Source organism: Leuresthes tenuis, unplaced genomic scaffold (assembly GCF_036924035.1).
Source record: "Leuresthes tenuis unplaced genomic scaffold, fLeuTen1.0.hap1 SCAF_3, whole genome shotgun sequence".
NCBI lineage: Eukaryota > Metazoa > Chordata > Actinopteri > Atheriniformes > Atherinopsidae > Leuresthes > Leuresthes tenuis.
In genome coordinates, this window is record NW_027325357.1 from 9,456,572 (window position 1) to 9,474,098 (window position 17,527).

A 17,527-nucleotide genomic window follows, 5' to 3' on the forward strand; every position below is an offset into this window, starting at 1 on the left:
ATGCAGACATCTCACTCTGTGCACAAAGTAAATTATTGATATATGTCCAGGTACCAGGACTGCATGTATACACGCCAGACCTGGGTCAAAAAGTATCTGCAAGCGGTTTGTAGCTAATGATTTGACCTGTTTGAATTATTAAGAGGCCGTAACTGTGTGTGTATCTTGGCTGTGGTTTACAACAGCCTCACCTTGTGCAGGTTTGGAATTGCTCAAGTCAACATTTATCACAGCTTTAAAGCGTGACACTGAGAACAAGTTAGTATCTACAGGCCGGACGATTTCTCTTCCAGAGGTCAGCCATTTTTCTACAGTAGCCCAAAAGGAACAAAAAACTAGTTTTATAAACTGATAATGATCGATCAGTAGTTCCTCCTACCTGCTTAAAGATCAAGATAAAATTCAGCTGGTTGTAATCTCCAACGTCACCACTAGGTGTCCATAAATCAAACATATTGCTCCCAGGCAACTGTATTTTAACACTGCCAAGGCATGAGGTTGAGGTAAAGGTGAAAAAGCTTAACTTTTTATCTATTACTTCCCCAACCCCACTTTAACCAGTTTGACAAATACTTCAGCATAGCTACCACCAAACAATGTCTTGACAAAATGTATGACGATCATAAGATCAACCCCAGACAGCCACAGCATAAAATGTTAATTAGGGCAACTGGTTACAGCTGTCCCTCTCTCATTGTCCTGTTCGAAAATAATTTAGAGATGCCACAGAATAAACAGACAATGTTTGATCATTTTTAATTCACAAAAAAAATTTTAACATGTTCTATACGGATGTAATTTCCAGTGTAAAGCACAACATCTATAGAAATAACTTGATTCATGCTTGCAGAAACTGCACTTAAGCTGCTACTTTTTGTCAAAAACAAGGCTGAAATTAATTCAACTCTGTGTTTTTTTTAATAATCAATAACATTTTGAGCATCTTTAAAAGCAATTACACTCTTAAAATGTCTAGAAATTACCGACACAGTTTGAACTGATTTGGTAAATCTGCCATAGATTATGTAATCTTCCACCGTCTCCACAGCAGGTTTAATTTAGTGGTATTTAGTTGATGGTTTCTGGAAACTGCTTTCTGAAACTGCTTTTAAATCAAGTTACAGCTGCACTGCAAACTGCAGCTTCCGAAAGCACAGAGCTTCAGTTTACGAGACCATGTGACTTGGTTCCTGACAGCACAAGCTAAAACCTGTGCTGTTACCAATAAACAGCGGCTGAGCTACTGTCAGAGCAACAGCCATAGAGGTTTTGGCACAACGCAGTCAAGCAACTTGTAGTATTTTTCTGCCTCACTGTAGACTTTTTTTTACAGCACATTCCACTCACTGTGGAAGGCTAATGCAACCCAGAAACTTTGCAAATACAATTTGACCCAGGCCTGATATACGCAAAACTTTTGTACAAATAATGTTGTTGATGTTGTTATTTATTAAAAACAGACAAACATGTGCTGTGTGTTTTATGAAGATGTTCATTAAGATCAGAGGAAACCCTAATAAAAAATGTAACTAAATTTTGGCTCCGGTGGATGACGATAAAACCCACGACTCTTGTATATTGCTTCCAGTAATTTAATTTATCATTTTGGCTTTGCTTTGTGTTTATCCTCCTGATCTTCTTACTAGAGCAGATCTGGAACAAATGGTTAAAGACATAAACATAGATAAGACCACTATGATTCATGTGGCTAACTTGCTGTATCATGGCTTGACATGTTCTTTGCTTTGCCAGTGACATTTCACTCTGTCAGTACACAGCAAATTGCACTGCTGGCATTAAGTCTCAACTGTGATTTTCTTAAAGTTCACAGCTCATTTTTGTGTAACAGCTTGAGTTCATAAGATGTCTGGTGTGACTCAGAGCTTGGAACTAAATAGGAAACCAAAACAAATAGCTGTTGAGATTACGTTTCTGGAAGGCAAGTTTCAAAAGAAGCCACACCATTTTAGGTGTATGGTCTGTCAACTGTAAATATAGCATTTCAGAGAAAGCTTATGTGGTTTACTTGCCTTGTTTACCTCAAGTTTCACTGTATTATTATCAAGCAAAATGCAACACTTCCCTCTAGAGGACAAAGGCTAGAATTTCCCACGTCTTGTCAGACGTATGTTGGTTATACGATTAATCAAATGTAAACCAAATTATTCATTTATACTCTTACTCGAACGTAAGGGATGATAGTATTTATTTCGAAATATAAATCGCTACGGTATTATGTCTAAACACTAAAAGCAATGCAAGACACAGTTTTCAGGTATAAGCTAGTCACATATATGCAACTTGCGCATGCGTCGTGTTGAGTTCATCGTTCAGTCGAGGGCTTCGGAAACAAGAGAACGAACTCTCTGTTCACTAGTCTTTGCTGATCTTTGTAAAATTATCAAACGCTAGGGATACAGTATAATGTTATACATGCTCCTTATATGTTGAAGTCCTCTTTATTATTCAAACAATTCTATTCTTAGGTTCTGTCTCTCTGTAGTACATTTCTTAAAGTTTAACAAGAGCTTGTTACATATCTGAGCCGTCAATGGATGACGTTAATAGAGGCAAACATCGACCATAAAGCCGTCACGCGTCATCTTAACACAAACATCATAAATAGCATTAGTCATACGTCTACTGAGAAAGGCAGTGGGGTTAGATTCGGATTTGTAAGTAGAGCAGTGAGTATAGTAAGTAAAATAATATTTGTTTTACTCTAAAATCAGATCTATGATGCAATTGCTGCCTTTAAGTTGACCCACAAACCAAGCATAGTGTCACTTAGCAACAATTATTTTCTTCTCCATACAAACGGCATTCAGAATTCTACCAGCCAAAAACAATAATGAAAATTTTCATTGAAATTAGCAATTTTGTTATTTGTTATTTGTTCCCCAATGTGCAAAGAAAGGACACAGAAAGTTCAAATGCGGCTGAATGTCCCAGAAAAAGTTAGCAGGTGTATGTTGGGTTATGATTATGGGGTCAGATAATTTAAAAATCATAAAACAGGAGGACAAGTGGAGAAGATCCATCCATTTTCTATACCGACAGTCCGTTAATCGGGTAGCGGGTTGGCTGCAGCCTATCTCAGCAGTCATCGGGCGAAAGGCGGGGTACACCCTGGACAGGTCGCCAGTCCATCACAGAAGTGGAGAAGATATCATACAAAATCAGTTAGTATAGTACCAGTGAAAAGTTTGCATGTCATGCAAATAAGCATTTAAACTGAATACAAAAGTATCAAATATAAATAAACAAAGTCTCCAGCAAAATTATGTCAATCATGTAAACTACAAACAAAAGAAACCCTGCTGATAGTCTGTGTTGACATTTCTCACTTTCTCCACTGGATGGAGACAACGAAATGTTGGGATATTTTAGTACTTTTGTGTTCATTGCTGGTTCATTTTTGTAGTTTGCTTTCTAACTGATGCATGTCACAAATTATGCAAATGTATATTCTTGTGGTTAAAAAAAAAAACCTGACAGAGAACTGTATCACAGGGTAGGCCCTCTATTTTGCTGACAGCCTAACAGTGACGAGGAACCTGGTTTCTGTCTGACAGAAGACAGCTTTGACGCCTGGACAGCAATTTACCAATTATTTCTTGGTTGAATTAGCATATCCCCTTTCTTGAGAAAAGTCTCAAGTGCAGGAATCATGTTGCTATAATCACACTTCACCCTCTGATGCCTCTTTGATCCTGAGGATGACTCACACTTGCACCATATGGCGATCAAGTTACACTCCTGCACCTGATTTACATATCAAGCACAGTAGAGGATGGGGGGAGGGGGGTTTGGAGGGATAATGGGATTTTAACTCCATTATGCCCTGAGGATATGATTTCAGCTTCAGTGAGCTTCCACTGTGATAATTACATGTCATGGTCGGATGATCAGACTGATATGAGGTTTACAAGGATGAAGCTCAATGATTTCACTCTGGGTCATATGGACCCTACAAATCATTTGTATGTTGTACAATACTGTCTATCTATTTCTCTGAAAAAAAATAGGAAGTGGGTAGTGATGTTATGTGTCTCATGATCTACACTGACTGATCCTCTAACAGTGGGGTCGCTGTTACCCTCCCACATCTGTGCAGGAAACAAAGGAAGCACAAACATGAGAAGCCTGGATGTCAGAGTGGGTGAACGCGAGCTGACCCCCCTCTGGCCTGCAGAGATCTGCAGAGATCACACAGAAGAGCTGTAGTTAACTGCCATATTTATTCTGCATTAAGCAGAATTGGCTTGTATTCAGAGTGCAAATCCATCAACAATACAGACATTTTCAAATCAATCAATCAGGTGTTTAACAAAAAAATTACTTTTTTATGTACTAATGTGTAATAATGATCCATAGTATGCTGGATGTTAACCATAACAACAAAGACTAAGCTACATCTTTAGCTGGGGGATGTAGCTGCTAATGATTTTAGTCACCTTGGGCAAAAATTTGAATCTATATGTAAAAGACAAATCCTTTGTTTTGATGATATATTTTACCATATATAAATGTATTTATTTGTAAGCCAACAGGAAACAAAGCGCTCTGGTGATACCCCGTAAAGCCAAATAAATATCAATCCATACATATATCTTCTGCTACTTATCTGGATCCGGGTTTTGGGGGTAACAGTCCAAGCAGGAATCTCCAGACCTTCCTCTCCCCAGCCACCTCATCCAGCTCTTCCATGGAGTGACTGAGTCATTCCCAAACCAACCAAGAGATATAGTCTCTCCAGCAGGTCCTGGGGCTGCCCCAAGGCCCCCTCCCGTTAGGTTTAGTCCGAAACGTCTCACCAGGGAGGCATCCAAAAGGCATTATGACCAGATGCCTGAACCACCTCATCTGGCTGCTTTCAATGTAGATGAGCAGCAACTTTATTCCAGCCCATCCCGGATGATCGAGCTCCTGTATTCGTGATCTCATTCTGTCAGTCACTGCCCACAGCTTGTGACCATAGGTGAGGGTGGGAAGATCAATTTGTAAATCAACAGCTTCATCATCCAACTCAGCTCTCTTCTTACCATCACAGACCGGTAAAACATCTGCAGCACTGCAGACGCTGCCCCAATCAACCTATCAATCTCTTGCTCCTTTCTACCCTCACTCATGAACAAGATCCCAAGATACTTAAACTGCTTTTACTAGAGTCAGTGACTCACACCAACCTGGAGTATGCAATCCAGCCTTTTCCGATTGAAGACCATGGCCTCAGACATGGAGGTGTTAATTCTCATCCCCTAAACTGACCAAAGAGGAAACCCTCTGACCCTTAGCTGCACCAAGAAATTCTGTCCGGAAATGTTATTAACAGAATCTGTGACAAAGGGCAGCGGAGTACAACTGGCATCAGGATGTGCAGGGACCAAATGGCCTGTAACAAGAGGCCCAATACCCCATACCCTGGAGCACCTCCCACAGGACACCACAAGGGACAAGCAGATACCTTCTCCAAGTCCACAAAACACATGAAGACTGGTTAAACAAACACCCATGTGCCCTCCAACAACCTTGTGAGGCAAAAGGTGGTTCAATGTTCCATGACCAAGATGAAAACCTCATTGCTCCTCCTGAATCTGAGGTTTGACTACCTGTCGGAATCGTCTTTCCAGCACCCTGGCATAGATTTTCCCAGGTAGGCTGAGAATTGTGATCCCCTGAGAGTGTGTTCCCAAAAAAATATTTTTCTTTACATATGTGCAACACTTCCGTAAATCTGTGAGACTGAGAGGACAGATGTGTTTTCAGCTCAGTGATATCAGAATGCTGATTTCATCACAGTAACTTCAGTTTTCAGGAGGCTGATGGCACTCTTGCATGTTATCCATATTATTTACTGACTTTTAAATTTTGTAAAGAAGCAAATACAGTCAAACTTGTTGAAATCAGTGCATCGTTATTAGATATATTTACACTTATGGGAAATATCACAAAATTATATCTAATGCCTTGGAATTGGTTGCCTGCTCAATGGTTAATTTGCATTGAGTGGAACAAGCATTTGCAGAGTATATCTTTGACATTTTATCTCACTTTATTATTCTATCTTTTGAGCTGACATTTTGACAAAATTGGCGCTTTTTGTTTTTAAACACTTCCAAGGCAGTTCAGAGATATCATGCATTTGGGAATAGGATGGACCCCCCAAAGCCAGATGAAAACAACACAATAAGGAACGGGTAGCATAGTGTGTCACGTTACACCAAGAAGGTTCAGATCAAACCTGCAGATCGGCTGGACCGATCTCTGTGGAGTTTCAATATTCTCCTTGTATCTGTTTGGGTTTTTGGGTTTTTTTTTTTTCCAGGAGCTCCAGCTTTTTCCCACAGGCCACAGACATACATCATACTCAGTAGATTATATTGTCATAATAAACACTGTTATCGGTGATCCACAAAGCTAGTTATGAGGCAAATTCCTGTCTGGCTACTTTTTAAGGTCATTTGTAGGCCAAAGTAAGTGTTACTGGCTTCTTAACAGCTGAAATGTGTTGATCTGGAGTGGCTTCACAGAACAAAGTACAACCACGTTTTTTTTGCTATATTTATGCAAAAATTAAGAACAGAAACAAAAAGAAGAGATTTTAGCTCTCTACACAGAACACACAGGTAGTTGCATAATTTGGTGTTTAGTTATAACTACAAACTTATTATCTTTGGAGTTAGGTTTAAGGGTATATTTGCTGAATTTTGGGCAAACCCCACCCCCTTCTTAACCTACACCCAAACCCCAAAGGAGTAATATCACAGATTACAAGTAGCATCTTCCTTAATGTTGACGGACCCCTAACTACCCCCCTCAAGGCTCTTAACACCACCCATGAACCCCACCTCACAAACCCTCACATCACAAATGGGCGGTGCAGGAAGGCGATCAGCAGCCAGTTTATATTCATGTGTGTACGGGGGCAGGTCTTCATCACTACATGGGGTTGATGTCCTACTGGAAGTAGCGAGGATTTTCTAAATATTGAAAGGTTTTAGATATATCGACATATCGACTAATCAGGCGACATCATGAGTAAAGTGCAAGGTCGGATGAAATGCGTGAAATATCTGCTCTTCGCTTTCAACTTCATCTTTTGGGTGAGTCCGCTCCAGAAACGGGTTTGCATGAGGAAAAAAAAAACGCTTTTGCTATTTTAAATTTACTCCAGTGTTTACACACCCTGATCATCTGCATATATTTTGTTGCCAGAGGAGATGCTGCAGATTGGATTAATCTATTTAGTGCAAAAGATAGGTGTTTTCGTGCGGAAAACCTGTTCGTGACCGCCTCCGCCTCGTTCTGCGTGTTTACCTACATGCTGTTTACATGTTCAACGCCTTGCATATAGCAGGCTGGCTGTTGACGTTTTATTATTATTTTTTTTGTGATTTATTCAGTGGAGATTTCGGAAATTAATCCTTTTAGCAGATCTCCGCGCACCTGCTCTGTCTCTGACTCCCACATACACTCCCACATGATCGATTATCTTCTTGTTTAACCTATTAAAAAGCGCTAAAACAATGTGACAGCCTTTTAAAGTGTTTCAATTACTACTGACTCGATCCCATCAGGACCCGTACTAACCTTTAAACATTCACAGTGTGATTTATCCTGAGTGTAATGTACTCAGGTCATTCTGCAGCACATACATCAGAGCTGCAGTGTACTGTTACTTTTCCAGCACAGATCCTCGCTCATGGTTTGGCAAAGTGCTGTGACTTTCCTGCAGCAGGTCTGGGACACTCTAAATCATAGGGTTTATTTTTTCTTTGTTTACAGGCAGTTTATATCTGTTTTTGGATCATCATGCAGGGTTGTTTTGGTCTTCTCTGCTGCCCTGATAAGGTTACCTGCAGCTTCAGCTACTGTGAATCCACTTTTGATTTTCTGTACAGAGAACTTAACATCTGGTGTTGTCATTATTTATATGTATAGGTATGAATGATATGTTAAAAATGGTATGTTTCATTTTAGGCTTGTTAGCTTGTTATACATTGTCTGTGGATTGTGAAGATACAGCCATATCTTCTAAATTTTATGTTCCAGCATCCACTTTTGTGAAGCACTGTTTTAAGAAACATCAGTAGCAGCTTCATTATATTATTTTATGCTCCTACTTCAGATTACAGGAGAACTACAGACAATTCTGGATTCAGACTGAGGCTACATACATGGTCTGAAGATTGAAGGCAGAACAGTCTGGGCTGAATCTAACAGTTATTTATTTCTCAGACTCTTTGAGCTGTCAGCAGTGGTACAGATGTTTTACTGTTAAATGATAAGCCTGCAATATATATGGCTTTAAGAGGCTGGACTGACTCATCTGCGTTCTGTAAGACGATCTCTTGTGTCACCCAAACTGACAGCGGCCTCTTTGTTTAACAGTTTTGGGGCTGAAAGTAGAGTTGTTGTGGTCTGAGCCAAAAGAGGCGTACAGTGCGGTGTCATTTTGGGGTACAGAGCCAATGAGCAGCCAATGCCAGTGTGAGTTACATCACCCTGGCGCTGTGAGGCTGGCACAGCCTGTGGCGGAAACGCACCGTGGGAGATGGACCACGATAGCCGCCATTCAGACATGATGCTCCTTGTGGACTCATGAGCTGCTGTTGCAAAGTGTTCTGGTCTTCCTTTTTCACCAACTTTTATGTTCATAGTTGTTCCTGGAGGGAAGTCCCCCCCCTCCTTTGGAAAAAAGAGCAAGAAAAGAAGTAAGAACAATAAAAGTTAAAAGATTAATTCTACAGTTTAGATTTGCAAAATGAAGATTAAGAACTTTTACCCTACTTTTCAGACTAATTACCTGTAAGCAAGCCCAGATACTTGTGGACCTGCACACATTTAGGATCCATCATCTTGCCTGGTTCTTTAAACCAGATAATGCCATTGTGTGTGCAGGAGGCCAGGAGGTTGAATTTTCTCAGGGTTTATTTCTGGCCAGACTTCCCTGAGGAGGAATGCTGCTGCACAGAAGAGATACTTTAAATTAAAATGTTCTTTTTTTTACATGACTCTAGTCACTCAAATGGAAATGCATTAACATTCGTGACAAGAGTTTGTTTTGAATAAAGAGAAGAAAAGACAAGCAGTGAGAATCAGCAGCCTCTTTACTGACAAGACAAAGACGGGAACACTACATGCAGAATCTTAATTAACCAGTAATACGAGAAAGAAAAAAGCACGAGGGGCCTCACAGCTTGACTGTGAATTGATTTCTGGATAAACTTAAAAAGGAAAATTTAAATTCAAACATATTCTCTAAGTGTCCGTATTTAAATGTCGTTATTATTGGACAGAAGTTCAAAATAACACAAATATTGATTTTTAAATCCTCAGTTGTCGGGCTTGTTGGTCCTGGCGGTGGGACTCTGGCTCAGGTTTGACCCGGACACAGTGGAGCTTCTGACAGGCGATGACGCCCCTGACACTTTCTTCATAGGTATGTTTTTATGGCCTTACATCTACAAAACAAATTTGTGCAATCACTTTCAGCATAATGTGCTCTCAAGGTTGAGGTTTAAAGTTAATCCTCATTCGTGTACTCAATTAAAAAAACAGATAAAGCCAGAGGGGGCAGTACTTTTTTTGTGTTGTTGGGGGTAAAAATTCCATACTCAGCTCTCAGTATATGTGAAAGTGGAAAGTAGACCTGTACAACTTTTCTCAGCTCTGTTTTCAGCTAGTAGAAAAGCTAAATGTGACAGAAAACACAGGCCAGTTGCAGGTCTTTTCAGTGTGGGGACGTTCCGATTGGCTTCTCTCCAGAACAGACATGGCGCACCACTCCTCAAGCTGATTGCCAGAAATCTCTGGCTTTGGTAGCATCTGCTTATGCTGCACAGAAATCTAAAAGATGGAAAGAAAGAAAGAAAGAAAATAAGCAGATCAACACCTCTTCTGATATCTATGGCACCATGTACTCATTGAACTGAAGTTGTTTGCTATAGTTACTTCATTCAGAGTCTGTTGTTGTTCTCCTAGACTGGTAACTGCACCTATTATGCTCTCTGGGATAGGAGGAAAATGTTCTGGGATTTCACAAGCCATGTCAGAGAAAACTTATATTGTGGGAAATGGTAGCCAAATATGTAAGAATGTCCATGCTAGACTGCAGTGGTTTAAGATAGTCTTTGAGCATCTCTACAGTTTTTTCATAGACTGTACATCAAACATAGATTTAGCCATCTCCTATCTGAAATTAAGCCAAAGTGAAAGTGCCATCAATACCATAGCTGGCTGCTGGGAGCAGGTTCCAGCAGAGTCACATTTAAAAAGCGTCAACTTTTCTTTTAAATACACAAATCAATACATTTTATTACAAATGAATTAGGGTTTCATTAGCTAGATTCACCCCTTGTGATCAGTGTGAAAGTACTACCCTTATTAAATATATCATTGAGCCTCCAAGACATAATTTTGTCCAACTGAGTTTAAAATATCTTTTAAAAGTGCCATGATGCACTGATGTCGCGGTAGCTCCGTCTGCTCTATATCCAGTCTAAGGGGATCACTTTGTATTTACAAAAACTCACACTAAAACACACAGCAGATGATTAAAACATACAGTACACAAGACAAACAGCCTTCAGTGTCCAACAGTCGACACAATAGACCCTCTCTCTCATGCTCTGTGTAGGAGCGAATGATTAGAATGAAGCCTATTCTTGTTACTCCCATTTTGACCATGACCTAAAACAGTGACTTCACTTCATAAGCTCCCCGCTGTGCTGTCAGGGAGCTGGTTTCCTCCCTCAGGACATGAGCAGGAGGTTGGGTGTGTGAGGTGGCAGAAGACTATCCCGAAGGCTCCTCTACTAACTATCATGATATCATGCAGCTCAGCCTAAAAAAAAAACAGTTTCACACAGAAACTTGTGAAAACATGAGGAGGGAAAAGGCACAAAGCTTTCAAATGCAATGTCTTAGTTTTTTAAGATAGTAAAGCTTTGTTTGGATTTAAACCACCTCTTCACAGATGCAGGGCTGCAGCCTGAAAACAGCCAAATTTAAAAAAGCACTGCATATGAGCAGAATTATCCGTTGTTTTCTGTTTGTGCAAAGTAGCAACAGCAGGTGAGATATTTCTTTTGGTGGCTTAATTTGACATATGCTGGAACTTTCACATCTTATTTAACTGAATGTGATGTGCATTGTTTGGACCATTGTTCCATTTAGGGTAAAACAGACACTTCAGGGCAGGGCTACACTGTAATTGACAAGAGGCTGCCCTATGGAGGTGGGTAGTTTCCACAGTTCTCAGTCAAAACAACTGCTTGCATGTGACTCCTGGTTTCCATGGTAATGTCCCAAAACGCTGAACTTAAAGCTTCAAAACTAACAAAATCTCACATCAAAAATATATTTGAAAACATATCTATATTGTTTTTGACTTCATAGTAAAGAACAATTTACAGAAATAATGAAAACTAACACACATGTATATATGTTTGGATGATCCTGGAGAGGTTCTTGGAGATGACCAGTTGCAATAAAACTACCACAAACCTCCTGAGCTGACAAAAGAAGAAACACAGCGATACCATAAGAAGTAAAAGTGGCAGAATTCCCTGTGGGTGATTCACTTTCCATTCTGTCATCTCCACCCCATGCTCTCCGGTGTTTAATCAGCCATTACGTGTGCGTGTATAAGTTAGGAACAAAGTTCAACTATGAGATATTACAGATGTTTACATTCTCTAACTGATACCTGCTTTGAGAAGCAGGGAGGTTTCTTTTTCCTCCATGTCACCAGATTCACTAAGATTATGTGTTGTGGCAACACAGCAAACATTAAAGTCAGTGATTACCTAATGGAAAAAAACAAGCAGGTGATCTCTGTCTGTGTTGACACCTTTTATATACAGTAGAAGCTTTCGTGGCTCATTATATTTTCCATTGCAAAGAATTTGCTTTGAAACTGCATCTCATGCTTCCAGCTCCCTTCAGGTCAGTAGTCTATTCACCGCTTCCTTACACCCACCCCACCCTTTGCTCGTCAACAGGAAAACAACAGCTTGCATTGGACCCATGTGGATTAATTAAGTTGCTGCAGTTGTTGCTGTCTATGTCACTGATTAGGTCCTGAGCCTGGACCTCAGGGAGCAGCCTGGTGTATAGTTACAGTGTGGAGGAGCCAGTAGTGAGGGCTGGGAGCAGGGGAGTAGATATGCGGGGTGGGGGGTGACGTCACCTGAGCTTGAGGGTAGCTGAGACAGTCGTGTTCTGCAGAAATCAAACCCTCCTAAATTGGATTTGCCATTTTGTTAGACAGATGGCATCTGCTTTACTCTGCAGGAGAACAAATGAACAAAGTCTGTAACTAGAAACCACACTAATGCATCAAAAGAGTGAACCGCAACCTTGTTTCTCAGTGGACTCTATCAGTTGAGCTTCATGTGTGACCATGATAAAACACAGACTCTGCTCATGCCTCAGACATCTACTGTAGTCCATATATGGAAAGGACTTCTAGCTATATTTGTGAAAGCCCAGAGGAGGAGAGAGCTCAGTGGTTACACTTATTGAATCCCAACAAAACCCCCCACTGAAACCAGTATTTTTCTGTGGATTTCAGTAATGCATACACAGTAACCAGTGCAGCGCCGACACAATTCACACACACACCCTAAAATAATTGCACCAAGAAAAAAAGCCAGGCAACAAAGACCACCAATCAACCTGCTATAGGAGTAGGCTAATAATCCGATTGTGAGCTTCCACCTACTTGTTCCTGCTGCTGCTCAAAAACAACAGTCTTTTTATAAATTCTGCTTCCAGAGACATGAAGGTGCTTAGATCACACTGCCCCCCTCAGCTGAAGCTGTGAACTGCAGAGACATGACCATCATGCGTCATTAGAGCCTCTGAACTCATGGATCATGAACATGACGGTGGATTTTTCTGATGTCTTTGATCTATCTGCCTGTGTCTCTCCTCAGCTGTGTACATCCTACTTGGCGCAGGAGGCTTGATGATGGTCGTTGGGTTCTTCGGTTGTTTTGGGGCCATGCGTGAGTCCCAGTGTCTTCTTGCGTCGGTGAGTTCAAGGTCTCAAAAGTGCTTTATGTTGTAATAGTGCTGTTGTTGTGCTGTATGTTACTCTGAAACTATTTCAATGTGAATTTTTTAAGGTAAGATCTTTTCATTTTAGAGGTCTATAAATGGTAAATAGTTTCCATGGAAAACTAGAAAGAACAATGTAATGTAATTTGAGGGGACGAGAGTTTGATTGGTTCACTTTCATTGAGTTCCTGATCATTTGCAAGTTTAAGCATATTAGCTGAAAGAAATTGAAGTTTCATAAATTAATAGTGGATATACTCTTTCATGTTATTAGATGAAACTTTAATGTACATTTATGTGGAATCCTCCCAGAAACTGTTTGTCCAAGCACTGTTTTCAAGGGTAAGAATGAAAATATACACTTGATAGTGGAAAATTACTGGAAAAGTATGGACCCCTAAAATGTTTTTGAGCTTTGATTCCAATTCTTAAACTAAAAACAGCCCCCGCCTGAAAGCAATACTTAACTTTCTTTCCTTTCCTCCAGTTCTTTGCTTGCCTTCTGATAATCTTTGGAGCAGAGATCACTGCTGGTGTTTTTGGATTCATGAACAAGAAACAGGTAAAGTTGTTAATTTATTTACAGTTTAATAAGCCAAACATCAAAATGTCATCTCAGAGCTTTCTATTTTTTTGCCATTTTTTATTCTCCCCTTTATATCAGATTGCAGAGGACATCCAAAAGTTTTACACCAGCTCCATTGCTGAGGACAGCGATTCAAATCGCACTGCGATTGCATTAATTTACCACAAAACTGTGAGTAAAGCTTGTGTTGTGTTCACTTACATCCCTTTTACTGGCTGGCACTTGTAGCACCAACACAGTTTTATTCTCTTTCTTTTTTCGCACACACAGCTGAACTGCTGTGAAATTTCCTCACCGGACACGACTCAGGCTCTGTGCAATACTCAAGAGGGCACCCAGGTAAAAGCGCCTGCCTGCTGTGACACTTTGTGCCCACAAGATGGCACTATAACACCAATATATATTTACATATCTATTAAATTTGTGGAGATGTCACTGTGGATGTTTTTGTGTCTTCAGGAATGCCTGACGGCGATAATAGACTTCTTCGATGAAAAGCTGCATATCATTGGATATATAGGGATTGGTATTGCCGGAGTAGTGGTGAGAGTTTACAAAATCTTGAGCTTAAACCTGATTAAAAAAAAGACAGTTTTACATTTTTGACCATTTACCTTCAAGCTGCTGATCATTTTGGCTTCTAGTGCTTATATGAGGCTGCATTAAGTGCTTTAACCAGTAATAATGTATGTGTCTGTTTTCAGATAATTGGAATGATCTTCAGTATGGTCCTTTGTTGTGCTATCAGAAACAGCAGGGAGATTATATAGATGGTGTGCAGATCGCACGCCCTCCCACCAACAACCAGACCACTACACACTCACTCAACCCTTCATAATCAATGTATCCGCATGAGAAGGGGAACACCAAAGTTACATTTCAATGGCATTCCTCATAGTCCAGACTGAAGTGGTGGGGAGGTTCACCACGCGGACCACGTTCAACACGATACGCTGGATCGTTATCTTCACACCTTCCCCCTTGACTCCACCAGCACTGAAACGCTGATTTATGTCTCTGTTCTTTTCCATAACACATACTCAGCTTTTACCACAACTCTGTGACATTCCTCGCTTTTTAACATGTTTTTGTCAGACTGCTGGTGCTCCACAGAGGCTGCAGAGTTGCACTGTAGCCACAACACTGGACTACAGTGACTGAGGAGTGTTGTTGTAAATATGGACAACTACATTACACACCCGCTGTTAACATTATTCATTGTCTTCTGTCTAATGCCAGTCATTCTTTGTGTGCTTAGTGTTTTGAGGACTAGCCTACCTTTGCAGGGTAAATTTCCATTATGTGCCTACTTTGTGTCGTTCGGTCACACAGTCAAGCCTCCGACTACTGAATTATTTGCCTGTTTCTCGTGATTTGAATATGTACATAACGGCTGTGCTTGCCCCCTGCCTCCATTCTCAAGTATTTCTACTGTAAAGCACAACAGAGGAAATGTAGACGTGATATCAACCCAAAGGGTCATAAAGGTCTGATGATAAACTGCCTTTTGTAAAATTTCCAAATTTGTCAGCGAGGTCAGAAACATTTTGTGCTGATCTCTTCTCGAGTCCATTTGAACTGTAACAGTGAGCTAGTTTGCATTTTGTGTGAATTCTCGTGGATGTAAATTTTGTTGGCGTGCCAATAAGATGTGAATCATAGAACAGTTTGTGTCATAACTATAACCATAATAAAACTACTGGGTGCTTTTATTGATACGTTTTCTGTTGTTTACCTCCGCTGTGCCTGGATTGTCAGCTTGCTTCCTGTTCAGTGTAAGAAGAGAAGAGCGGACGAGAGCATCAACGTAAATTCTGCGGTTGTGGAGTTTCCTGAACACATCAGCTCTCTGTGCGAGTCTGCTGATAAGAAAAAACATACAGACTAATAACAGGTGACATGAACAGGAAGGATACTGGATTCACTGCATAATTAGTTTTTTCAGTGGTGATAAAGAACCTTCCAGGCAAAATAATGGACTGACTTTAGTCCCATCAACATATATTTGTCCAACTTTACTTTTCCAAGGTTAGTAATCTATTTATAATGGCGCTTATATGAAACACAGTTACAAACTGCTTCAAAAATGGCACCAAATCCAAAAAACTGAGAAACACAATCTTTCCTACATAAATAAAAATATACATACATAAGAGCACAGATAAGGCAGATCTTAAAAGGCCCACTGGGGTGGGAAACAGATTATAGGTCCTGATCCGATAATCAAATAATGGGCTCAAATCAGTTATGTGAGCAAGTATCAAGCCATGCGTGGCTCTATATGTCCATCGGTGCATTTTCATTTTTTCCCAGACAGGTTGTCGATCACAGGGCCAACACAGAGACAAACAATACAATGAACACACATGCTCATTTTTTACTAAAAGCTAATAAAGATAGAAAAGACTGGCTGAAATGGGACCATCAAACATTTTTGTTAGCAGCCTAAGCGAACAAAAGTCCTCTGAGGCAAGTGAACAGGGAGATGGAGATCTAAATGAGGTAAGATCAGGGTATGCAGCAGTTTCCAAGCTGTTGGCTCAAAGTATTACTAAGATAACTGCAATTAGAGGTGGTCTCAATGTTGGCAGAGAGGGAGCCAATAAAGTGACAAAATAATCTGGGCCAATCACAATGAAACCCTTTTTGTCAGAGTTGACAAAGGAAAGCTTTAAGACATCTAGTTTCTAGAAGAAGCTAGTCTGTCATGAAGGCCGGTGAGGTTAATGAGATTACTGGGTATGACAGAAAAAAAGGTGAGTGTCACCTGCGTAAGAATAGCAAGAGACATCACTCAGCAGGGTTACATGTGCAGGTTAGTTGAACTATGGCTACAACTGGAACAGGCCATTTCAGTGGACCATCGATAATGTCCCATTATACATGAAGTATGTCCCCCATCAATGCTGAGTAACGAGAAAATGCTTATACATCCTGTTTAGGTTACAGATTACAGTCCATTCAATGACCCACACCTCCATTATATCTCCCTGCTGGACTGTCATGCTTGTCCCCATCAAAACCTTAATTACATCAATATTCCTAGTAACACAAAGCTTCAGCCTATTAGAGTTTCTCCCTCCCCTCTAAAGTGTCTTACTGCATCAAACTCTGTCGGAGCTGGCGTTGCCAGATCTTGTGATCAGCCTCATGGACAAAAACAAGCCCTAAACAAGCAAAATGTTTTTATAAGCAGCTCAATGTTGCTCATAATACACCAACCTGGAAACTCTGGAGCATAAGGTAGGGCAGTGAAGTAAAGCAACAGTGTGTGTGGTAAGATGCCTTAAAAACTCCAGTAGCATATTATACTGGAGTAAAAGTATATACGCAATTTTAATTGTTTACAAATACAACCATACACTAGTTAAGGTCATTTAAAAATCCATTATTATTAAGTCTAAACACGGTTGACATGGCAGTGTTTTATTGAGTTAGGTCTTAATTTAAAAATCAGAATCTCGCTTTTTGAGAGGTTCGATCAAAGGTGTCAAATGCACCAATAAAATTAAGTAAAACCAGGATAATTACCTTTATCATTCACGAGGATGTTGTCACCATTAACAGATTTCATTAAAAGCCACTTTGAAATTGATTTAAAAAAAAATAATAAAAAAAATCTGAAGGGTTTTAGGGATGACAACTTCTGTTACCTTCAAAAAGTCAGATACACACCCAGAGAGGTTGGGCAGGGAGTTCACTTTTTAGATTAAAACATGCAGACTGCCTGAAGTCCTTTCCTTCAGTTTTCATCACACAAAAGATGCCCCAGTTAACTTGCTTCCCATAGATGCATAAATACATCTATCAACAAGGATATCTGTCATACTGGTTCAGTAGAGCATTAAGTCAAAGCACGAGCACGAACACAGA

General features: G+C 40.2%; 1 protein-coding gene across 3 annotated transcripts; it reads left to right on the forward strand.

Annotated features, from left to right (window-relative positions):
- Nucleotides 1–6,874: 6,874 nt before the first annotated feature.
- tspan2a (tetraspanin 2a) lies at nucleotides 6,875–15,370 on the forward strand. 3 transcript variants are annotated; one of them, XM_072381710.1, is made up of 8 exons: nucleotides 6,875–7,106; nucleotides 9,343–9,445; nucleotides 12,945–13,042; nucleotides 13,556–13,630; nucleotides 13,733–13,825; nucleotides 13,925–14,197; nucleotides 14,359–14,427; nucleotides 14,750–15,370. In XM_072381710.1, the coding sequence occupies exons 1-7, from the start codon at nucleotides 7,038–7,040 to the stop codon at nucleotides 14,422–14,424; spliced, it is 777 nt and encodes a 258-aa protein (XP_072237811.1). In that variant the 5' UTR covers nucleotides 6,875–7,037; the 3' UTR covers nucleotides 14,425–14,427; nucleotides 14,750–15,370. The 3 variants fall into 3 exon arrangements, with proteins under 3 accessions (XP_072237811.1, XP_072237810.1, XP_072237812.1); XM_072381711.1 differs by having other exon boundaries at nucleotides 6,881–7,106; nucleotides 13,925–13,993; nucleotides 14,114–14,197; nucleotides 14,359–15,370; XM_072381709.1 differs by having other exon boundaries at nucleotides 6,877–7,106; nucleotides 14,359–15,370.
- Nucleotides 15,371–17,527: the final 2,157 nt, after the last annotated feature.

Excerpts from the sequence above, each read along its gene's own strand:
- tspan2a (XM_072381710.1), top strand. The coding sequence starts at position 7,038 with ATGAGTAAAGTGCAAGGTCGGATGAAATGCGTGAAATATCTGCTCTTC. Across the intron at positions 9,446-12,944 it reads CCCTGACACTTTCTTCATAG|CTGTGTACATCCTACTTGGC; the intron begins GTATGTTTTTAT and ends GTCTCTCCTCAG. Across the intron at positions 13,826-13,924 it reads CATTAATTTACCACAAAACT|CTGAACTGCTGTGAAATTTC; the intron begins GTGAGTAAAGCT and ends TCGCACACACAG.